The sequence below is a fragment of the Maylandia zebra genome, linkage group LG3 (genome assembly GCF_041146795.1).
Source record: "Maylandia zebra isolate NMK-2024a linkage group LG3, Mzebra_GT3a, whole genome shotgun sequence".
Classification (NCBI taxonomy): domain Eukaryota; kingdom Metazoa; phylum Chordata; class Actinopteri; order Cichliformes; family Cichlidae; genus Maylandia; species Maylandia zebra.
Window position 1 is genome coordinate 47,663,473 of NC_135169.1, and position 25,229 is coordinate 47,688,701.

The 25,229-nt window shown below is 39.1% G+C and overlaps 1 protein-coding gene across 9 annotated transcripts in view; it reads left to right on the forward strand.

Moving 5' to 3' along the window:
- Nucleotides 1-25,229, forward strand: part of nrxn2b (neurexin 2b) — a 719,424-nt gene that overhangs the window by 65,555 nt on the left and 628,640 nt on the right. For all 9 annotated transcript variants that reach the window (XM_004567086.2, XM_004567090.2, XM_004567089.2 and 6 more), the window contains exon 2: nucleotides 10,934-12,328. In XM_004567086.2, coding sequence (XP_004567143.1) covers nucleotides 11,617-12,328 — 712 coding nt within the window. In that variant the 5' untranslated portion in view covers nucleotides 10,934-11,616. The remainder of the gene's footprint in view (nucleotides 1-10,933; nucleotides 12,329-25,229) is intronic.

Below are 25,229 nucleotides of genomic sequence, written 5' to 3' on the forward strand. Positions count from 1 at the left end.
TACCTACATCTTCCTATTCAGAAGGCAGAATTTCCGAGTTCTGAGTACAATCGAGAGCACCACGACTGCAGTTTTTGTGTTGGATGTAAAAAGCAGGCTAGGATAGAATCAGGTGTGGGATTTCTCTCGTGGAAATATGCACATTATTTTTTTCCTTTCTATTGGTAGGTGGCACAGTGCAATAAGCACGCTAGAAGACTGGCAAAGTTATGGAAGCAACACATTAACAAGAGAATTCTGAGTAAAACCAAAGTTACTTTCCCTAGTAACTAGTTACTCTGAAAGTAACGAGTAACTTGAAGTAACTGAGTTACTTAGGATAGAAGTAACTAGTAATGTAACTAAGTTACTAATTTAAAGTAACTTACCCAACACTGCTTGGTAGTAGACATTAACTGCTATTTATATGTTTAATATGTACACCCTCACTCATGAAGGCGTACATTGTTTTTGTTTTGTTCTGCTTTCCTGTTTCCACTGTTTTCATGTAATGAAATGTCTTATGTAAATAAAATTGCCATTGTCATGTGTGGCTCTGCTCTGTAAATTTATGCTCAGAAGACGTTGCCTACTTTTATTGCCTAAAATGAAATATTATGATAACTCTAAGTCGAAACATTATTTCACTGGCTGAAAACAATTACGTTTTTAAACCTTGTTTACAGTTTCTTATTTCTTCGCATTTTAAATGATCATTAACTGTATTTTTAATAACATTTCAATTAGTTTCCATGGAAACTTCACAGCTAAATTACAAAACGCATGACAATGTAAATGTAATGACAAAACACAAAGCATTCTACCCTTCCTACATATAGCGCATCATCATTACTTTATGCATCCAGCCAAACCCTCTTACTAAATTTAATTTCATGTTTGGCACAACAGAAGATTTCTGAGACACTGACTGCTCTGACTGAGCTCAACTCTGTAGTCGATGCACTGAAAGATGAACTAATATAAGGAGAAGCTTAATGTTAAATGAATGCAGGTAAACACATTCATTACCAATGCACTGTGCATAACAACCACTGGTATGCCAGCAATCAATAGGCTTGTATATTAACTTCATCTTAGAACAACACCATTTGAAATGACTGAACAAACTCACCTGAGACAACATTCACACCTCCTCCTAGATGGACAGATTTTACAAGGTCACCGTCAGTGCATATGGGTACTCGGTTTTGTATTGATCATTGTCCTTTAGCTTTTCCACTTGGTTTCGGCAATAAATTGCGAGGCACTGAGAGGTTTCAATTGGCCTCAGAGGCAGCCGGTGTAATATTATTTTATAGCAGGGGTCATAAATTATCCTGTCTGTAATATCCCCACTGAGGCTGTTGGTAGGATGATGCAGTTTGTCTTGCAAGTTCAGGTCGGATGCTCAAAAATTTCACTCTCCACTGTGCGAGCTTTTGTTCAGAGGGGGGGAGTGAGCATTAGCTTACATAATCAAATCCCCACTTTGTCCCCTACTGCAAAAAATACAGAAATCAGTGATTTTTAAAATAAAAAACCCACCCTGTGTTTTCTCATCTCTTCCTTCCGAGCATACTTCTTCTCAGAGACTTGCAAATAGTGTACGTGCATTATCTGTACCCTTTTTTTAACAGCTTCCCATGCATGTCCGTGTATGTTCACACACACAAAGCTGTATGTCACCTTATATCTTTTCATACCAAATTCTTGGCACATTTTTTTTTGTCCTGAGTCACAAAGCGACATGGCATGCCTGTGCATGTTCCCGCGCTTTCACATTTAGAGCTGAACTAAAGGAGAACTGAATCAGTGTTTTCAGAGCAGTGTCACTTCCGTTTTTCATCAGTTATTCTTGGTGGTTTCCTTCATAGCTCCTCAAAAGACAAGAAAAAAGAAGTGGGTAGAGGCAGAACTGATACTGAACTAGCACACTTGAACTGGACTACGTACTGCTTGGTGAGGTGTCTTTGTAGCACACATCTTTTTAACTATATTACCCAGATCAATATCCCAAGTGTAGTGAGTGAATTGAGAGGCCAGTAATGAGCTCAGCGAGCCTACAAGGCCTGTGAAATTAAACACATTGCTCACCTGCTGCAGATATTGGTGAGCCTTGACTCATAGTTATCATATCGGCGCACCGAGATCAGTGGAGCTCTTTTAGTTGGAATGTTGAGTAAGATGTCGTGGCTCTGGTTTATTACCTCTGCCTGTCCCCAGGTCTCTACTGTGCATGTGTTTCATTCTTCTGATTAGTGTGCAGCATCACTGATGCAGTAGCTTGGATACTGAAAAGTTTCATGTACAAATCTGCAGCTGTGGCTGTTCGAATTTTAGAGTTTGTCTTAAAAAAGGTCTTGAAGTCAACAAATAAGAAGGTGACGTCAAACAGGTTCTTTTAAATAAACTGTTGTGAATTTTATATCGTTTTTATAATAGCCAAAGTCAACCTACAGTGATTTATCTCGACAAAAGGATTACGCTTTAGAGCTTCATTATAACCTCACCTTTGTCCGTGTGAATAACACAGCGATGTATCGCAGAGCCTCTTTGTTTTAATTGTGGTTACATAACAGTACTTTGTTATATCAAAGGCTTCTATGCACAGCTCTATTCACCTCCTTTTCACCTGAAAATGTCCTCAGTTAGACAGCTGGCTTATGGGTACACGGAAACTGAAGGAGGTCGGGAGGTTGGCGTCTTAAAATATAGGGCAGACTTCCTAATAAGGTGCAAATATCAGGCCTGTGGCACGAGAGAAGCAAATTGCATTTTGACAGTATATTTAAGATGGTAATCGACTGTCATTTAACACAGCCAATTCTCTCTGAATTGCCACGTGTGCCTGAGAGTTCCCACCCCTCCCTCTCTGCCTCTATCTCACTTTTACTATCAGCTGTCCCTCTCATTTCTTCTGTCCTTTACATCCATAATTCAGTGATGAGAACTGAACCCCACACCCCTGCTAACCTACCCCACCCACCACCCAAACCCTGTCTAATAAATGAAATTCAGTGTTATTAGATTTTGGCTTATATTATAGCTTAGATATAGATAATTAATTTCCTCGTCTACTCTCACATACCCACATTTTACAATTGCTGATTCTTATTGCTACAGATGAGAGCATATACCTGTTCAGCTGCTGCTGATATACTTCTTGTCACTGGCTACTCAAGAATCTGAAATGGCCTCTAATTGTGCCAGTTGTTGCCGTGCAGGAAAGATGAGGTTGCAGTCATACAAAGTTGATAATGTTTCTCTTTATTGTTGGTGCAATTTTCTAGAGGCAATGTTAGAAGCATAATGATGCTGATGTTACAAATGATGCTGTTGAAATGCAATCGCACTTTTAGTTTTATATATGCACAAGTAAAAGTCAAAATTTTTATTAAACTTTTATTTAATGGATTGCATTTATATAGCGCTTTTCTAGGCACCCAAAGCGCTTTACAATTCCACTATTCATTCACTCTCACATTCACACACTTAGTTCGTTTTTGGAAATAAACTTGTCATATGGCCAAAAAACGCAAGGTGTGCAAATTCATGGCCCACATTTATCTGTTAATCATAACTAGAGCTCTGCTGCTTACATAAGCTGAACTTTTAGCTGTAGCTATAGGAACAGAATAGTGCTTTTGCTGTTTGCCATTTTTAAGGATAAAAACAGAACATATGCACAATGTCCACTCATTTACCATTTAAATGTTTCTAATCCTGTCAGGTGAACACTTTCAGTTCCCCCATTCCTAAACAAACTTGCTGGGTCTTTTTTCTTTCTAAAATTGTTCCCCCTCATCTGAAGAGAAGGAAGGCGCAAATGAAAGTGTGTGTGCAAAGAGATCAGAGTTGAATAATGATAAGTAAGCAGGCATTTGCAGAAATGCTGGCTGGTTGTAAAGTGAGTTCTCTGTTCATTCTCTTTCTCCCCCTTTCACCCTCTCAAGCCTTTCTTTGGTGTGCCTTCCAACCCACTCTGTCTTGCTGTGTCCCAACTCATGCCACCACCACCATCCCCATCCGTCTCTCTCTCTCTGTCTCCAGATAAGGCCAGTAGAGCTGCAGGCTGCTGGGTTGGTTAATTGGAACAGTAGAGTCTTGAGGCCTGGCCAGCGAGCCTTGTGCTTCCCACCAAAACATCTCCAGGCACCAAGACAACCACACACATGCTTCAGGATACACACACACACACACTCATGCACACAAAGTCATCCGCTCAGATTCTCTCAAACCCCCCAGCAAACATTTTACACTTCACGAATGCAAAGCAGCTTAGATCTTGTGAACAGGTAGGATTCAGTATTTTACTCAAAGAAACTAAAAGAGCAACAGTGTACTTACAAATATAACAACCTGTACATTGTAAAATGGTTTAAATAGCCTGAGCTACCTTTGTTTGTTTGTAAGAACATATCCATACATTTAGCACCAATTAGTGATCTGAAATTCACTTGTGCGCCATATGAACAGATGCCGTAATTTCCCCTTTTGGAAATCTAAGAGAAAAACATAATTGTTACCCTCTTTATTTAGTGTAACCCACAGTACTGTCCACATCTTAAGTCTGCATGCTCTTACACTTCTTGAAATGTTAGAAATAGGTGGAACCGAATTGATATTGGTGATGTGTTGGTTGTGACCAAAGTAGGGAGGGTTAGGCATAACGAGGAGGTCAGTGTCAAAGTAGGGAGGAAAAAACAGGACAGGTGATTTCCTTCTTTCAGCTCCTTTAATGAATGCTTGCTTATTTTTTGGAGAGCTTTGCATTGCAAAAGAACAATGTCAAACTATTGCCAGTGGAGGCTTTTCACAAGTCATAAGCAAATTGTCTTTTTTCCGCAAAGAATCGTTCAAACTCAGAGACGGTTCGGAGGACCACATGCCTTTTGATGTTTTGATATTTTAAAATAAGTGATTATGAGTTAATAAATGAATTGACTAAAAACACTACATGCGAGCAATAATGAATATGAGACTAATATTGATACTATAGTGTGATTATCAGTACATAAACTCTGAAACAGCATAATTGCAGGCTTAGAGTCTGCTGTGCTATTTATTGCTTTATGCTCAGTGTCTTTCTCTCTCCCTTTAATCGAGGTTTTTTTTTTTGGCTCGATTGATTGATTGGCTTGATTTTTCATCTCACAGAGGGCATTTTATCTTTTACCTGATATGCGATCAGCAAGAATAGCTTCAATAACCTCTCCTACACAGTACTCCCTTTAAAAAGCTTTCATATTTGACATTGGTGATTACTGAGTCACCTAATGAAAAGACTGCATGGAATAAAAGATGGTGCAGAATTTACAGACTTATCTCTAAGTAAAGGTCGATATTTTCTATTTGCTGATATATATTGGCATTCAGAGTTGATGATAAATTAAAAAAAAAAAGAAGAAGAAAGTTAAGAGAATCATTGATGTAATTACTGTTCATGTTGCACAGTTTGTTGCACTCTCCAACTTCCTTGTTGACAACATGTGCTTGGGACACCATAAACGTTACAACCAGTTGATCTAAGCCGAGTAAGGCAGAGGGTAAATTACTAATCCACAAGTTGTTTGAACAATAAAACGAGATTATTTTGAAACTACATTGTCATATTATCTTACTCATAAATAGCTATCCATCCATCTACTTCCGCTTATTTAGTTCAGGGTCTCGGGGGGACTGGAACCTATCCTAGTTACTGAAAGGCGAGTGGTGCAAACTAGACAAACTGCCACATTGTTGCAGAATCAACAAAGGGCCACTTTAGAATCACCAATTACTCTAAGCCCGCTAACAGCATGTCTTTTGAGTGTGGGAAGAAGCCTGAGTATGATGCAGAGAATATGAAAGCTCTACACAGAAAAGTCCTGGAGGGATTGATTTGAGCCCAGGGCCATCTTACTATGAGGCAACAGTGCTAACCACAGCACCACCATGCTTCCCATCATAATTAACTACACAAAACAAATTTCAGGGAAATCTGTGTATGTTTCATCTGTCTGGAAGAAAAGAAAAAGCTGAATGATTGGATTTTTGAATCAACACTGTCAGTATCAGTTTTAAAAATCCTTTATTGGTTGGGCACTTATCTTTCTATTTCTAGTATGATGTTATGTTGCACATGTGTGTATGTTTCACAATGCCCAGTCAAAATGTAAAGATTTGTGACCACAGGAAGAATAGCTGCTACACTGCTAATCTGGATCTTAATAAACCAAACTAAACCCTCTATAGCTGCCTTCTCTTTTCAACCTTACAACATTTTAGTTTGCAGAGCAAATGCATCTGTTGTCCATGATTCAGCCTGTCAAAGTGTCACAGTAAAAGGAGCAACAAGGAGTCCCACTAAAGTCATTATGAATCTGGCTGTTACAGAACTAACAGCTAGGCTAAAGCCCTTGATCTCTTTCATTAGCATCTTCTTATCAAGGCTAAACGCAGTTAGCACTAACAGCCAGAGCTAGTCACTAGTGGCTTAAAGCTGACGAGACTGATCAAAGTCAGTAGCCTGATGTTGAATAAAGAGCTACACACCTCTATTAGTTCACACCACTCACGTGACTGAAAGGGGTCTGTTCAGCATGTGCTATACAGATTCCATTAGTTTTTCTTTATTAAGCAATCATTTTGTTCTAACTTTTGTCACCAAGGTCACCAAAGGGGTTTTATATCAAAACACAGAGTATGTACGATACAATGACAGTCTGATTGATGTCTGGATAGCTCTAGTTCAATTTACAGCTTCCTTAGAAATGTCTCACTCAATGTATCAAATGAAATACAGCCCTGCCTTTTCTCCATCTCTCTTCTTTCTCCTTTAATTTTTTTAAATGACTTGATGCCAGCCATCTCTGCCTATGATTCTCTTTGCTCTTCCTTCTCATACTAAATCCTCGTGTTCCCACTTGACCAGGAATATTAAAAGTGGCTCAGCGTGCCTCTCTGGTTAATTAGAGCACAGCAGTGGCAGCAACAGCTTCATGCTGACGGATGGTACACTGCTGAGCTCCTCACAGGCCAGGATTAATGGCTCCTGCCTGACTACGATATGCCGTGTGTGTATTTGCTTATATGTAGAAGCTGTGTGTGTGATGCTTAGTGCACATGAATAGTATGAATAGTGAGTGTTTTACTTTACATGATTTTATTATATACATTTTTCTTAAGCTTTAGCTATAGAAAAAAAATCCACAGCACTGAACTCTGTGCAGGAGGAGGAAGTTGATAGCCTGGCACAGTCCCACACAACAGATGTAATCTGGACAGCAGGGAATCTGCAGACGTGGAGCCAAGACGTAGCTCAGTGAGAGATGAATTAAACAAGAAAACTCACGTTTGCACGCGCACACAGCAAAACTAATTTTACCCTGACAAAACAACTACATTTATTTACATAAATACATATTTAAAGCTATTTTGATCCATCACACAGTTTTAGATACTGTACAATTAAAGCCCAGATAAAATAGGACTGTAACAAAAGGAATTCATTCTTGAGGAAAGTATTATTATTATTATTATATTTTTTTATATACTATATACTTTACAGAGTGCTCCTTGCATTTCGTCCTATGGCAGCTGGGATAGATTCCAGCTGTCCCCACTATCCTGAATTGGATAAGCTGAAGTGGATGGGTGACTATACTATACTGTACTATAATTTAGTTAAATGGTATAGTTTTACCTTACTGGGTGTATGTGGCATTTAAGCCCCTTGACTAGAATAGGATGGCATTCACTAAACCGGCGTCTGATAATGTCTAAAGTGAAACATTGTAGTAGAAGATGAAATTAAACAATGCTTTCACTGGGAGGTTGATAGTGTAGATAAGTCATTTTTTCCATTAGAAAATTCTGTTCAAGGCACTATTATTATAACTAGAAAGAATGGATCCTTCACTTTTGCATCAACACTTAAAATGCATATTAATCAGGTCTACTGTTTTTGCCTGACTGCCGTTGGTGATTGTAAATAGGAAATTCAGCTGTAAATTAATTTTTCACCACACTGTATTAATCCATAGTCGGAAGGGAAAGCAATGTCTAAAAGCAACCAGGTTAAGAAACCAAACTAAGCGGCTTGTTCTATTGATCTCTCTCTGCTCTGTCTCAGTGCTGTGGTATCTGTATCACAGCATGGCACTTACACGGGGATATTGTGACTTGAGTGACTGATGTCTCCCTCTCTGGCTCTCACATGCTGTCTTTCTTTCTCACTCTCTCTTACTCTCTCTCATTCTTCCAGTTGTTGTATACATTTTGGCCAATTAATCAACAGCCACATTTCTATGCTGTGCTGAGACTTGTTTGCCTTAATAAGTTGTGGTTATGGTTTGTGTTCTTTCGCCATTCTGTTTGATTCAGTACTCCAATGGAACTGGCTTGGTTTTCTGTTGTTGGTAGCTATCAAACCTTTGACTACCTTTGTAAATGTCCCAGGTGGTGGGAGCGTCACCACCTGTGGCCTCAGCAGAATGCCCAGCACTGCCCCCTTAAGCTCACTGCACCACCCCTCCCCTGCACCTGAGCCAGGGACCACACCTCCACCACAAACCTCTACTGTAGTGTGATTTAAGCCAGACACCCTTAGCAGTGCTGAGGTAGAATTTTTGTCAAGATAGTAGAAACATTCCCATGGGTTAATCTGCGAGGAAATGGGTCAGTGCTGGCTTACATGACCGTGTAGACGTTCTGGGAGTTGTAGAGGTTCTACTTTTTGTACAAATTAAGTAAGATCAGGGTGTATGAGACTTGGTACAGACTGTGTTTTAAGTCTAGTATATTGCTGTAGCTTAGTTTGGATTTTTTAGCCAGGGGGATATCAAGCAAGCATTCTATTAAAACAATAGTAAACCATATTTTTTTAACTGGAACTGACTAAGGCTGATTTTGTCTTTGTTAAAACAATGGGTTTAAGTGCCATGGAGAGAGCCTGTGAGGAGTATTTGAAAAGAAACAGATGCAGGTCCCGAAATTAGTAGATTACACACACTTCAGCGTAACACTGCACAGTCACATAGGGACAGTAGCTTTGCTAAATCCAAACAGCTGCATGTGCAACCTGAATCAATCACAAGCGCATGGTACAATTCTCTGAGCTCTAGTTACCTCTTGAGACTTGCTGTGTTTCCTCAGTGTCCTTGGGATTTAACAGTACAGTCAGGCAAGACAGCTAAGATCATATAATAAGCAAAAAGAGAAAGCGTAGAGGATATGTTGACTATCAGCGTGGTAACCTTCATAAACGCAGCAGTAAGAAATGCAAGGAATGTTTGGTTGTCTTTGGTGGTAGAAACTCTCCAACAAGACAGAAAAATCTCTTGGCCAGGAAATGTTTTTGTGCTATGTACCCATAATGGTGCACGAATGTAAACTCTCAAACTAAATATCTATTTAATGTTCCCTTGTACATGTCATTGTATAAAATGTACATATAATGCATAAATCAATTAATATACATGCTTGCACATAAGATTGTTTCTACTTCTAATAAAGTGATTATTGTGTAGTGAACATACTTATGTGTATATTCTTGCAAAAGAGAAAAGAATGTATTGAAATACTGATACAGAGCGCCGTCTCGGAGACGTTTATTTTGGTGAGACCAAAATAAACCAGCCTCAATTTATCACTCCTAGAGGGATGGTGTGCCTGCCACATACTTGTAGACATTTTGTCTCACTGTGCTTTGCATTTAACAACATCTAGACTTACAGTTAGCCATGTGTTTGGTGTCTTATGTATACATATGAGATTTGTGAAAAGCTGCAATCATAAAGCATTACGTATATCTTTAGCCTTTTCTGTCAGAAACTCATTGACATGTAAAGAAGCTCTGCACTCGACACTCGACATTTTGGGCATAAATTTAGAAAGGTAGATAATAGAAAAAATAACCAAATATGACTGATATCAGAATTATGTTTTGCATGCATAACCTAGTAATGCATTGTGCTTTTTCACATATGTGATGCAATGTCCCACCCTTCCAGCGACACTTTGTAACACCCATGTTACAAATATAACCTCACAAAAGCCATCTAAAGGCAGCATTCATTTGTCGTGTTATCAGTGTGTCGTCTTCCAAACAAAAATGGTCCCGTCTTTACTTGTTTTCCTCCCTCTGCTGTATCATACAGCTCTCTTTTCCCTCTAGTCTCCCTAATCTTTTTCCACTGATGTTAAGCTTTGACCTTTGGAGATCATGGTTGTAGTGTAGCAGCTCTCCCTTTCACTGTATTTCACTCACTCTTCTTCGCTCCTCCTCATGTATGCCAATATCATCTCTGTTGTCACTTTGAAGCGAGGCAGGATAGCACAAGGGAGCACGAGCAGGGGTGAGCCTAGCTTTAATTGCAGACTGTATGAGATTGAAATTAAATCTCACTTAAGAATTAATGGCTAGGGATTAGGTCAAGCCCCAGGGTCAAGACCAGCTATTCAGATAGCTATTGACTCTCCAGCACTCCGATCTGAATTGCATTTGATTTAATGATGTGTGTGTTTGCATATGCATATCCGTAAAGTGTGTGTGCACCACTATGGGGGGCTGTGATTTATCAAATATTACCTCATTCTGTTGAAAACCTTATGTTGCGTGTGTGTTGCGTGTGGATGGCAACTTTCTTTACTGGATATCAAAGAATCAAGCAGATGAAATAAGACATTTCTTTTATTCAGGGTCTTTTGGGATGTATGGAGCCACACAATTGCTAAACTTACTTAGATGGCTGTAGGCAAACTTTTTTGAAGTGTCAGCTTTGAACTGAAAAAAAGTGTAGGGATTATTAAATATAGAATATGGTGTGCAAAACTGTAGGCAAAGCAAAAAATGAAATACCATATCAAATATCTATTAAGGCTATCAGGCTAATTGCTTACCAACTAATTTGAAATGTAAAGTGTTTGCATGTAACTGACGGTTCTGTCTTTTTGTTCTTCTTGTTTCTCCCAGATTGCCAGCACCCATCACAGTCATGGAACCCATACCTGCGTAAATCTTTGTGTTCTGTGAGTTTAAGGAGAAGAATGGCATTAAACTGAAAATGATGAGCACATCAAATGCTCAAGCAGACACCAGCACGCTCTGATACCCGTCTACTATAAAGCTCCCTTCCTCTTTTGCTCATTTTCTTCTACTTGCTCTCCTCCTGAAGAAAGATCACAATCTTCCCCCCACCCCACCCCCAAGCTTCTGGCAGCAGCTCAAATTTCCTGGAAATTGCTCCGAAATCTGGATTTGAGAGAGGAACATTCTATTTTTGGTCCAGGATAGACAAAGAGGCTTTTGAAGAAACAACTGTGTTGAAATTATCATATTCCCCCTCTTTTATTCTCCCCCTATTCCTCAGTCCCAGAGGCACCAACTGATGGAGAGACGAAGGAGAGAATCAGGATAAGGAGAAGAATTAACACTAGAGAGAGGAGAAAAAAGTGCTTATTGGTCAGGCAAATTGTAGTAGAGCACCTGTGAGGATTGCTTACCCATTGACTTTTATAACCGAATTCAGTACTATATGATACTTCTTGTTTATATTCCTGTTTATATTACAGTCTTTTTTCCTCAGTGAAGAGAGAGCTGTTGCTCATTAGACCTACAGCATTAAGAAAGAAGGGGGACACATCAGAACTTTGAGCATGACAAGGGGGTTAAGAATCCTGTATTTGCCCGTGTGGCCTCTGGCCCTCTTCAGCCTGCTCACTACAGTGAATATGTTGGAATTCAGTGGGGCGCCTGGCCAGTGGGCACGTTATGGGCGCTGGGAAGCTGGATCAGTGGGTGAGCTGAGCTTCAGTCTCAAGACCAACATCAGCAAAGCCTTGGTACTCTACCTGGACGATGGCGGTAATTGCGACTTCTTGGAGCTGTTGATTGCTGGTGGGCGCCTCCAGTTGCGCTTTGCCATCCACTGTGCAGAGCCAGCCACCGTACACATGGAGATACGGGTGAATGACGACCGCTGGCACATGGTCTTGCTTACCCGCAACTTCCGTGAGACCATGCTAATGGTAGATGGGGAAACAAAAGTGGCAGAGGTCAAGTCAAAGAGGAGGGAAATGGCTGTGGTCAGTGACCTGTTTGTAGGTGGGATACCACCTGACGTGCGACTGTCTGCACTGACATCCAGCACAGTGAAGTATGAACCACTCTTCCAGGGCTTGATCTCCAATCTGAAGGTGGGAGAGATGCCTCCTACTTTGCTCAATAGCCAGGGTATTCAGAGCGACCTGGAGTACCTCTGCACCAAACAGAACCCATGCTTCAATGGAGGGTTTTGTTCTATTCAGTATGGAGAAGTTCACTGTGACTGCACCCACACTCGCTTCAAAGGAAAGTACTGCAAGGAAGGTAAGGCACCATCATAACTCTTGTATTTGTCTTTGTTTTATAATTGCAGTGCAAAATCTGCGGTTAGTTCAAGTCAGAGTCTTGCAGAGAGGTCTGGGACCTCATTTCACTGTTTAGGCTGTCGAAAGTCTCTTCTAACAATGTTTGATGAAGGAGGTGCTGATGCAGTGAGGGCTCAAAAGGAGGAGGGTGTGGAACTTTGTGAATAGACTACTTAAAGTGTGCATGATCTTTCAGTGTTCTCTCATCCAGTATTTTAAGAACCTCATTTAAAGATTGAACTGCTGAAGAAGATCACTCTTTTTAGGGATTATGTGAGTCATACAAGAGTTGCAGACATGGCACAGGTGCAGCTTTGATTTCAGCAGGGACTTATTCAGAAACAATATTTAACATCAAAGCTGCTGAATATTTCACGTTTAAGATCACACATTGAAGGTCTGCTATTTCAGCTGGCTTTCTTCTCGTCTGTTTTTTAGTGAATTTACTTCTTTCTTTCTTTCTTTCTTTCTTTCTTTCTTTCTTTCTTTCTTTCTTTCTTTCTTTCTTTCTTTCTTTCTTTCTTTCTTTCTTTCTTTCTTTCTTTCTTTCTTTCTTTCTTCCTTCCTTCCTTCCTTCCTTCCTTCCCAAGCCTGTTGTCTCTGCTGCTCTTGCTTTCATTTGCTCTTGGGATATGCTCATATGCTGTCAACTCATGTCAAATTCAGTTCTGTTTTAAACCTCTGGCTCCCTCCTTCACTGACACATCCCATTTCCATATCTATGTTTTTTCTTCTCCTTCACATTCTTCCATGTCTTTTTCTCAGCATCCAATAGCATATCTTTCATTCACCTCCTACCACCTCTTCTCAAGTCTATCTGGACTTTCCACCTCTCGTCACCCCTCTCCCCTCCATGTCTCTCTCGAATTTGCTCCCTTACTCAACTTATCTCTCTTTCACCTTTACCCGCTGTCAGCACTTCCTACTCCTGACATCCCTCCCCCTTCACTTATCTCTGCCCTATTTCTTTCATCCTGTCTGCATCTCTACACCTTGCTTGGGAATTCTCTCACTCTCTATGCAGCCATCAGAACTTATTTTGTATCTTGATCACCTGTAATGCAGGATGAGTGGTCTTCACTACCGTTATCACTATGGTCTATTATTGCTTTGTAACCTTTAAAATAATCATTTGACTTAGTAGTTTCTACCTGGTCCTGCATGATGAAATCACTTGTAATTACAGCATGTTGAAAAGGTCGATAACTGTTTTGCCAAGTTATGTGACAGTTGTTTGATGCTTTAGACTTTTGTGGCGCTCGCAGATAAGCTTTGACGGTGCTGAAAAAGGAAATCAACCCAAACAAAATGTTTTACTCGAGTCCAGCTTTTGATAGATCTGAAGTAATAAGAATAAAATTTGCATGTTAGATCAAAGCTTTTGATTTATTTTGATGTAGGGTTAGTGTAAGTTTGGAGCGGTCTCAGATAGCTTAAAAAGCTCTACTGTGCTGCTTTTGTTCTCTGCAAAAAGCCGAACAGAAGCCTTTAATTAATGCTGATGAGCTTTTGCTCTTTAGTGACCCTATAGTACAGCAAATGATGTCACTGCTGGACAGCCGTATAAGTCGGTCTGTCTCTTCCTTCCAGTCTCCCTCTCATATTTCAAGAATGAGGAGCGTAACATGAAGATTTTCATTTGCTCAGGCTTAATTTATTTCCAGAGATGTTCTTTGGTTTGAGGACCGTAAATTGGGTCATTATGGCTGACTGCCAGTGCAGCGGTGTATTTACTCCTTTCATCTAACACGTGGGTGGGAATGTAAAGGTCTTTCACTCTCACTTTCAGTCAGTTTTAAGGCCCTTTAGATGTCTGCACTAACAAATCCATGTCTCACTGTGTTAGCTCAGTGGTGAAGGGGCCGTGTCAAAGGAAAGATTTTTTTCCTTTTTTTTCTTGATATTTTAGGGAGCTGCTGTCTGCTCTCCTTAGAGAGGATGAATGTATCAATCCGTGGGAAATTTTTTAATGATAAGACATGGCACTTGCAATACAGTTATTGGTCTAGTTGATCTGTGATGTGCTTTTTGATTATCCTCAGAACATAAAATAACCAGCACAAGATGCCAGCAATGATTCTGCACAATATTAAAACATGTAATATTGCGATCTACATTATTTAAGACAGTTAGTTCATTTCTGTTTTGCATTGGCTGCAAAGAAAACAAAGATAACATTATGGGTGAGGTTTTTCGTTACTGTTTGTCACATAGATATCTGACAAGCAAACAGTTTTAATTATGAAGCTGTTTGTGTTGTTGTAGACCATCTTAACTGTTAAACTTTTTCTCTAAGAATTGCTTCAGCTCTATCGCTATAGTTGTATTAAAGGTTGGGCAGGTTTAGTTCTGCAAAGTATGGTATTTGACAGACCACTAAATTTGGTAAAAGGAATAGAAACTAATTCTGAACTAAAAGAAATATGTTCCTTCACCTGAGACAAAAACAATCAGAAAAATTAGATGAACGCGTCCGATGATTGCGATGTGTCCAGCATTGCCCAGGGGCAGATCATCTCTCATCTATCAGCTATGTAATGCCATGCCATTGACAAGTCAACAAGTCAACACAAGCCAGCTACTCTCCAACCTGTGTTGAAGCTGAAAAGTGCAACTCAAACTGGAGACTGCCTTTAAATAAAAGTTGCACTTTTTGAAACATGTTGGCTGCAGCACTGATGTAGAACTTAAAAGGCAAGGCAAGGCAAGTTTATTTGTATAGCACAATTTAACAACAAGGTGATTCAAAGTGCAAAGTGTGCATGCAAAGTGTGCCATGTTTCCTTTTGTGGTTTGCATTGCACTTTTTCAAGTTGTACTACCAGTTGGCTAGAAGTAAGGGAGTACTTGTAGGCAAACATGAAAAACCTAAGCTAGTTATAACAATCTGCTAACAATTGCAGTAATCACTTTTTTTTTCACTGATTTTGCCTAGCAAGGCTCTTGCTAGGCAAAATCAGTGAAAAAAAAAAGAACCACTGCCAGCCAGCAGGTGAATACACATTTTTCCCCAGCAACTGGTGATTGTATCCAGTACAGAGAAGAACTCTTGAGCAGTGTCAGAAAGCTCAATGACTGCAATGATATGCAGTGTCATATCTTGTCAAATATTTTGCAAAAATTGATATTTGAATATTCAGTGTTAACACTTTGACACCCTGTAATAATGCAGTGTGAACAAATAAGTGAAAACATTTATTATCCAGGTCTAATTCACTGCGAAAATATTCGTGCCCAGACTTTTGAATCCTTTGATGAATGTTGGTTTAAAGTTCAATCTGTAAAATCTGAAAATGAGATGTGACAGCTGAGGTTTTGTAATCCAGAAAGGTTGTGCCATTTCAATTCCCTTAAGCACAGTATGTTTTATGTTATTCCTCTGCTTTGTAGAGTCTGTATCTCCTGTTGCATTGATTTGAATACCAGTGATCTAACACAGCTCTTAGCTGCCTTCATCTACGTCTGGCACTTTAGTATTTTCACTCATTTGCATGAAAATTGTTCAGGTTAAGGTTGATCAGACAGAATGAGGGATGAAGGTGGACATCATAAAAAACAGCCTCATTTTTTTTTTTTAATTGACTTGATGTCAAAGCAAAAATTCACATTTTGCCTCAAAAATGGCTTACTAAATGCTAAATACTAAGGACTGGGCTAACAAACACGCTGAAACATTTCTGTGCTTTATTTGCAGTACATAAAGGACAGAAATATACTGCACTTCCTATAATTGTATTTTATAATTTACCATTGGGGTTGTAATTAAACTGGTTTTAGAATCTGTGCTGACCTTGGCTTTGTTCGTGTGTTGACCTTCAAATGGCGTTGTAGGGCAAAAAAGCTGAGCTCACAGTAATGAGAGGTTAAATTACTTTGTGAAAATGATTGTTGTTCCATTAATTTACACAGCAAAATCTGAAGAGTTTTCAGGTTACCCTGAGACTGGATTTGCTCTTAACTTGAAAGGTGTTTGACATAGAGTGAAAATTGCTAGCTAACTTGACAGACTTAAGCTGTTAGAACTTATAAATCATAGGTGTCAAACTCTGGCCCGCGGGCCAAATTTGGCCCGCAGCCTAATTACATTTGGCCCGCGAAGCCATAACAAATTACTATCAGAGCTGGCCTACTGGTATTATACAGCTAATATATACATTGTTTAGTATTAAGCTTTGCTTGTTCCATATTCAGTTTTTTAGCAAAATGTGTTTGAGTCCATAAGAAAAGATTCATTCTTATATCTGGAGGAATAAATATATTTCAATAAATATTAACGTTAGCCCGCGACTTTGTTCCAGTTTTGAATTTTGGCCCACTGTGTATTTGAGTTTGACACCCCTGTTATAAATGGACCATAGTCAGAACCCTCATTAGAATTCATTGAAAAGGAATGAATTCTGCATGGCATACATTCTTCATAAGATTCTTCCTTCTTGGAACAAACTGGACTTCAGAATAAGATCAAGCCTGTAAATAGTACAGGAATATGGAAATTATTGATCTTTGTTGCAAATGTGCCAGATAGGGGTTCCTCAGATGTCCCACTAATGGAAACACATTGCTTGTTTTTACAGCAGGTATGTACAGCAGGCTAGATAATGTGACGTGGAATTTTACACTGGCATCCTGAAGCAGTTTTGAATTTTCATGTGGATCCTTGTAGCTCAAATGTTCATGGCCTCCCTACAGTACTGCACTTGAATGCCAGTTAAATATACCAAAGAAGGACTATGTTAACTCTGCTAATGTGCTGCCTCTGTAAGTCAGATTGTGTAGATTAGGCAAAAGTTGGCAAAAGTTTGTTGGTTTCACTGGAGAAGGATGAGATTTTGATGTGAAAATGCTACAAAATTCGGCCATATGTTGTTGTTTTATTAGCCTCTGACAAGAAATGATATTTAACATCACGCAAAATCGGATGTTAGCCGTTTTTGGTAGTCAACTATACACAGCATGTGTATATACCACTCTATGTCCACATGTCTCTATTTGGAAGTGCCAAATAGAAAATTGTTGAAAAACAGCTGCTTAGATTATTACTGCTCTCTGGACTCTAATTTACCTCATTCATCACTTTTTATTATACATGTTGGATTAAAGCAGAAACCTGAGTCTCTGAGAAGCACCACAGTTAACGTGCCTGGACCCTGCATACCCCCATCTTAACGCAAGCTGTGACCTCAGGCGAGCCTCTAGCTGCAGGGTGAGGAAGAGAGAGAGAGAGAGAGAGCTGTGGTTAGGAAGTCAAAGAGTAAGCTTGAAACACACGCTGTCCTTTTTATAGCCCGAGGAGATGTTTTAACACTGTACCATCAGATGTGGTTTTCCCCAACAAGCCAGAATAATCTGCTTTATCAGCTGTTGCAATGAAAGATAAGGAGTCAACATCTCAACGCTGCAACACCCATGAACTTGACATTTTAATTTATCTACCACGTAAACATGTTGTTTTTTGTCTTAAATTACATTCTGAGAAAAAGGTGAAAGTCTTGTACACTGAAAGAAAGGGAAAGCGGCCTGAAAAGTCAAAATAGTTTGACTCAAAACATTTATGAGTTTCTCTAAACTTTTGACTTTACTAAGAAAACATTGTTTGTGATAAAGTCATCAGACCTGTGGTGAAAAGATATCTCTCCATTTATTCATTTCTTTATTTTTTGTACATTGTGCTGTCCTTGCCCTGAGTTTCTTAGTTTCACCAGCTAGACAGCGAGATAACATGCTTCAATAACCAGACTTATTTTCCTTTTTGCGCTGATTTATTGAAGAATGGCCTCTGACCATTGCCTTCTCTTTGACCATCGTAAATCTGAAAGTACAAGATACTGTATTAGCTAACTAACATTGTAAACTAGCTTGTTACACTCTTACTGCAAGCTAACAAGATAAAACTTTCAATGTACAAATTATCGTACCATTTTTACACAAAACAAAAGATGATAATTATTTTACTGTCACTCAGACTTACAGACATATCTTGTCCAAGGCAACAACATTTTAAGGTCCGTATCAGCTTAGAACGATAACATTACGGTATCACTTTCCGCCATCTTTGATTTTTTCACGTTTTCATTTTTTCTTTCCCAAAGTAGTCAAACCCATATTACAAAGCAACCACTAGGGCAGTTTACAACCGTAATATTCAGTTTAAGTTATAAAAGGCAGAACATACATTTTCTTCCCCCTAAAGAAATTTTAAGCTATCAAGAAAAACTCAACAATCGAGATATTGTTACCTATACCTATTAACCTGTGTTTGGTCATTCAAGTATATTTTCAGTGATTGGGTGAAAACGGTCAGTGATGTTACTTCAAAGGCAAAACAGAGTGTATCCGTACATACATAAAGTGAGTGTGTATCCATACAACTAGTGTGAATAAGACCAATTAAAACATGTACATCCACTCAAGATTTACTAACAGTCAATTTGGAGGAGCACTACTCAGAATAGTATATGCACAATGCCATTATTTAAAGGTTTTCCCCTACTTCTATACTTTTTCGGACAATTATTTGGTGTAACCTAACGTAAAAACTAAATATGTGAATATTGTGAAGTGAAACAACAAAGCCTTTTCACTTTGCTCATATATGACACAGACATGTATGGTTAATGTTATTCTGAATATCTTTTCTGTACCACTGTAACAATATTAAGCCCAATCAATGTCGGTATGACCAGTGATAATGACCAAAAAATACACATCTAACCTGTAATTTTTGTCGTTTAGGATCGACATTTAAGGTACATAGGATATATATATATTGGTGTGTTTGATCAATAATTCTATATTCCAGTTGTATTACATATTATATTGTACTGCATTCAGATCTCACACCATTCTATATGCTGTATACAATACAGGAAGGATTAATTAAAAAAATCACAGTTAAGAGCTGAGCATGTTTAGACCTTGAATTCTAAGGTAAAAGTTGTGTTTGGATGGTGACACAATGAGCCTGGAGCAAAGAGCAGAGGACATGAAAGAGAGTCATACATCATGGTGATAATTGTGCCTCCCACTGGCACACACAGAGGGATGAGGGGGAGTGAGTGTGGTTGGGATGGTGGGGGCTCACTGACTGATAATTGATATCCCAATTATCTTGTCCTGTATACATAAATAAGTATAGTGCTAATGAGAGGGCTGTACCCTGTAAGGTCGCTTGAAGAGGTTCCATAGATAACCTTATCAGGTACATGTCTAGCTGTAACAACAGAGGCTGACTAAACTTAGGCCTACACCAAACCAACAAGACTGATAAGGTGAAATGAAGCAGTACATGCTTCAAGTCTCCACTGGATTTGATTGCTGAGATTTTGTTGGTGTTTATCAAAGCTGCTCTGTTGCCTCTCTGCTGTTTCTGCTGCTGCTGTGCACTGTCGGGACAAGGTCTTTGCAGAGCAGCAGTCGCTATGATTGTATCTGACTTCCTCCCCTCCACTTTGTAATTTTACTTTGTCTTGTTATTGCGATATGGACAGGTTAGATTCTAGAAATACTTTCATGTATTTTATATTGAGTTGTATTGCTTTTAGATTTAGTAAAACAAAGTTTCCTAATTACAGTGTCAATTTTCCAAAATGGCTGCAATTTCAGAAGAAGATTGTTAATGTGGACTTATTTAAAAATATCTGATAAATTGACCTGTCATTCCAGGGTCCCAAGACTTATTTTCAAATTGATAGAGCTATGGTGAATCTTTTGGCCATGCGGAGGCCAAAATAACAAGCAAACAAATTTATCTGGGAAATATAATAAAGATGACCAAATTACAATTAACGAATCAAATTATAAAACCTTACCTTCATGAAAAGGAGAAAGGAAGGTAAATCAAATGGTAATCTACCATTACAAATTCCTAAAAAATAATGGCTCTACTAACCGGATGGGAAAAACATGCAAAGGACTCAAGAATGTCTTGAGACATTTTAGGGTTTTTTTCCCTTGCAAGCTTGTAGAGTCTACATACTTGTGCCTTTTTTCTGCACAAAAGCAGACCACAAACACATTGTGTAGACTTCTGTGGTGGAAAGAATTTATGAGCTGTTTTCTGATTGGTTACTAAAACTATTGAAACATGAAACATGATGTGGGACAGGTGTGGGCTCAGGGGGGATTCTAGGATCAGAGCTTTGGGGGTGCTGAGCACCCAGAGAGCTGCCCATCCAGGCAAGGTAAACTTTACTCATCACCATGAGACTTCTTCCCCGTCTGTCAGTCCCTGCATCCTTAAATGTCTCCAGTTGTCCCAAGTTCCCTCTGACTGTCTCCTTGGTGCATTTAAACCCCTGTTCCTCCCTGTCCTCATCGTCTGTTGTCTTCATTTCCATTATCAGTCATCATAATTTTACCCTCTCTGTGCAAGTCTGCAAATTTCTTTATTAAATCATAAGATTCTTAAATTCATAAAGTCTCTCTGTGCCTGGGTCCTCGTCACAAAACATGACATCACTGTTTTGTACATTTTAACACAATTTAATCTCCACATTTGTGAAAGAAAAGCAAAACACTTTTTTTGAAAAGTCTGTAACAAAAACATCAAATCTGATAAAGGTTATTTAAATGCTGCCAAAGAAGAATGGATTGGAATTTGAAAAAAAAAATACATATCCCAACCTTAATTACTGCAGGAGAATAATGAATGATGCTCATAGTGAGTAAAAAGTAAACTGAGTGCATTTTTTGGACAGAGATTCACTTTTAAAGTGTATGTATAATACAATACAGACACATAAAAATACACTCCAACAATAGAAGAGTCCTTGAAATGTACAAAATATTATTAAAAAATTGAAAAATGGAGACACCTTGGCCTTTGGTACAATGTATACAATGTATGAAAAGATCTTTACTGCCGATACTACTATGGCTCTGCAGATTTTTCCTTTTCTTTTAACCTATGTCGCCTCACCTTGAGGTTGGTAAATCTATCACATTTTGGTGGTCAAGTCTCTCAAGCATCTCTTTCTGACATCACAGCCAGGTGCTTTGACCCATGGTCCTTCTCAGCCAGGTATGGAGCTGACTCAAAACACTAAAAGACCTTTCACAGCTACAGCTGCTAACTGGGTTTGTTAGGGCAACCTGAATAATAGTTTTCAGTGTGGGGAAGATCTGATTATCCAGAAGATTGTACAATGTTAACATATCTGGGATGGCACCAGCCTCTCTCTTGAGCTTCAAAAAGTTTTTGGCAACCGTGACTTCCTCTGACTGAAGTTCAATATGGTAATGCAGTGCCAGGGCTGACAACCCAGTTTGTTTTGCAGATGCTGTATAGCAGCTTTGACCAAACAGCTTTAACTATTTCCTGTCTGTTTTCTTACCTGGTTCTTCCTGATCTTGTACTTTGTCCTCATGTTCCCCTCTTTCCTCTCTCCCTCTTTGGACTGACAATCATACACAAATAGATTGTATTCAATTAGATTAAAAAACACACTATTAAGAGCACTAATAAAAGTCGTCTCTCATTGTACTTTCAACCAAAAGGCAAATAACCAAACGACATGTACATCTAATAAAAGATATAAATATTGAAACACTGATCCAACATTATCCTTTATTGATGGATCATTTGTTCTTACACTTTTACCTGAATGTGGCTCCTTTTTTTGAAAAAAACTTCCTCATATCCATTATGAACCTGGCTGTCTCTCTGCACACACACACACACACACACACACACACACACACACACACACACACACACACACACACACACACACACACACACACACACACACACACACACACACACACACCAGGAGTTATAAGGTTAATGGGCATCCAGTCAGTTAGCTAGTTGGTACCTCAGGTTCAATATCGGCACATGCACATATGACAAGATAACCAGTTTCTCTCATTACATTTCAAACAGGACAGTGGTAACAACAGTAGGCTACGGACAATGTTAAGTTTTAGATTTTAAATAGGCTGTATACATTTCAATGGGAGCAACAGGACGGTCAAATATCGCTGATTTTACTACAGAGCAGGACAGATTGTAGGGTAGCAAACATCGTCGGGAAACACGTTTTCAACCCGGCAGGTTACCTGGATGTAATGTTTTTCAGCTAAAAAGAAACATGGTCTGACTGCTACCTAACTATATAAAGGGTAACTGAAGGTTAAATGCAGCTAATATGTCCTGTTTTAAGCCAGGCACTTCCACCTCTGCTCCGCTGTGTCTCAGCCACCATCGCTCTGGCAGCAACGCAGCAAGAGCCAGGGTAGGGGAGAGCCAAGCTGGAAAAAACCATTTTGGGAGGGGGGGGGGGGTTATCTATACTTGTGTTGTTAAAATGTTATGTCTCAAACAAGTACAGTACTGTATGCTTTTTATATTTTAGAATGCTGAAGCTGTATGGGCTACTACTAATTGCTGATCCACCATGGTGCATGGTCTTTGTAGCGAATGCAAATCTAAAACAAACTAAAATTTGTTGCATCCAACTAGAAAAACATGGCAAAAGATAATAAATACAGTTTTTACCATGTAGTAATACATACTAATTAAGCATTCAACTAATTCTAAAGAAGCTGTCGCCCAATTATCATGGGTTGTGTGCAGATAGAGAGTATAGTTCACTGGATGCTTCATGTGCTAAGGAAATTGCATTTGCAGTTTGGTGCACCTCATCATCTTCCAGAAGATAGACAGAAGATGATCGAGTACAGCTTCTGTATATGCTGCACTTTGGTGTGTTTTTAGTGCACAGTAATTCCATCTACATTTGATAATTGAAAGCGGACTACAAAATGGCAAAAAAACCCCAAAAAACAATAAGATGTAGTACATACTGGATGTTCCAAACAGACCTACAACCTGATTATGCAACCTTTGACTGCAGGTATATGTGAAATCACATGTCACATTTTGAGTAAAGCCATGATGATGCTAATAAAATGAAGTATTCCAGTTGAACAATTTCAGTCACTGTGTAGAAAAATACAAGAAAACTATTATTTTGTCTTTATTTCTCCCCCATGCCTAATAATTGCTATATGAACAGAAATCTTGCCATCTTGCTTTCTTTACTGCCACATCCACCCGTGTAACCGTGCTTTTGTTCGGTCTCTGCTACTCATCCACATGTTTTTTTTCAACACTCAACTGTGTAAAACCATTTTCCTGGTTGAGCAATCCCAAGTTCAAAGGATACATGCTCCTGGGCCTGTATTCTTTGGTTGATAGATTCCCAGCTTCCTTGAATGGACAGCAAAGCAAAATTTCCCTATTTAGGCATAAGGTCCTAATATAGCTCACTTCCTTTTACTTTGAAGGATGTTGCTTATCTCAGTCTCTCTTGCCACGGTCTCTTCTTACATTTTGCTTTCATGTTTTATTTTTCCTTTTTGAGCAAAGGACCATCATATATCAGTCTGCAGTCCAATAACGGATTCTGATCCAGTGTTTAATTTGTCTTTGGTGATTAAAAATGAGAAAAAAAGGAAAATGTAGTAACAATTGCTCCAGATGAGAGATTTCCTTAAATCCCTAATCCCCTAATTCCTTCCATTTTGCGCACCGTATGAATTCCCTTATGCAGATTGCCTCTGCTTGCAGAAGCAAAAAAGCAAGCATTAAGCAAGCAAGCTGGATTAAAGTGTGAGGTTAGGTTGCCTGACTCAAAGGAGTCAGTGAGTGTTGTGCACACGCAGCTCATGTTTGTTTTGACTTGTATGATGCAGTGGGGTGGTAGATGTATATGGGGTGGGTGCAATCAGGCGAATGGTTTTCAGGGAGGATGCCACTCTGATGTTTCCAGCCCACTTTTTTCTTTGCCCTTTTCCCAGTGATCCTCTACTGGTTTGAAGGTCCCTGCCAGTATGATTGTCCATCACATGCAATTAAAGCTTGCTCTCTACCCCAGCTGTCACTGTGCGAGTACAAAATTGAGTGGGAAGTCGGGCTCACACACCCTTGTCACCTGTCACTTGCTATCCATCCCCATTATCACAGAACTGTAGAACCCAAACAAAACAAAACAAAACAAATGTCTCTGTGAAGGTAACCTTTGCTTTTGGCTTACTGCAATAAACAACTGTTTAGTGCACTGAGTTTCCACATGTGATATACAAACATGATGTACATCATTTAGAAATAAAACAGCCATAATATGCAAAACTTTATTTGATTTTAAATTGTGTTTATATCGGGTCAAATTGAGCATTATTCACTGTGCAGTACATTCAGGCTGCTTCTCTAACACAACAACAAAGCAAATCAATAACTTGTTTTACTGTGTTGATTATCCAGTATTGTTATCCTAATGTACTCATATCAATTGCTTTAAATTTCATAAGCATAGATTTTTGAGTACTTGGGGCAAAGCTTTATGCAATTAGGCTTGATTTTCTTTCTTTTTTTCCAGCTTTAAGGTCTCCTGTCTTTGTGTAAACTGTTAATTAACAGCTTCCCAGAGGCTGAAGAATCTAGAAAAGAAGTACCTGCATCCACTCAGTCAGATATGTTGTGTCTCTGCAATTTGTCATTTGTAAACTTAGGGATGGGCGATATAAACGATATACGATAGAAACGATATAAATTTGGCCAGCGATAGAGATTTTGACTATATCGCTCTATCGCGATAGCGCATGTTGATGATGTCATCAAGCTGCGCCTGTTTTGGTCGAAAGCATCGCAGCGGCTAAAACCATTATCATCTGCCAATTATGGCGGGCTACAGTCATAGCAAAGAGATGAAGCACTTTTGAAATATGGGGAAAGCCAAAAACTGCGCTTCCTCCACTTAACGTAACATTGATTCATTAATGTTGAATTCTCTCGCAGCTGTTCTGTTCCCTTGTTGTTGCAGTATATTAATAACTAACCTCGTATTGTGGATGAATAA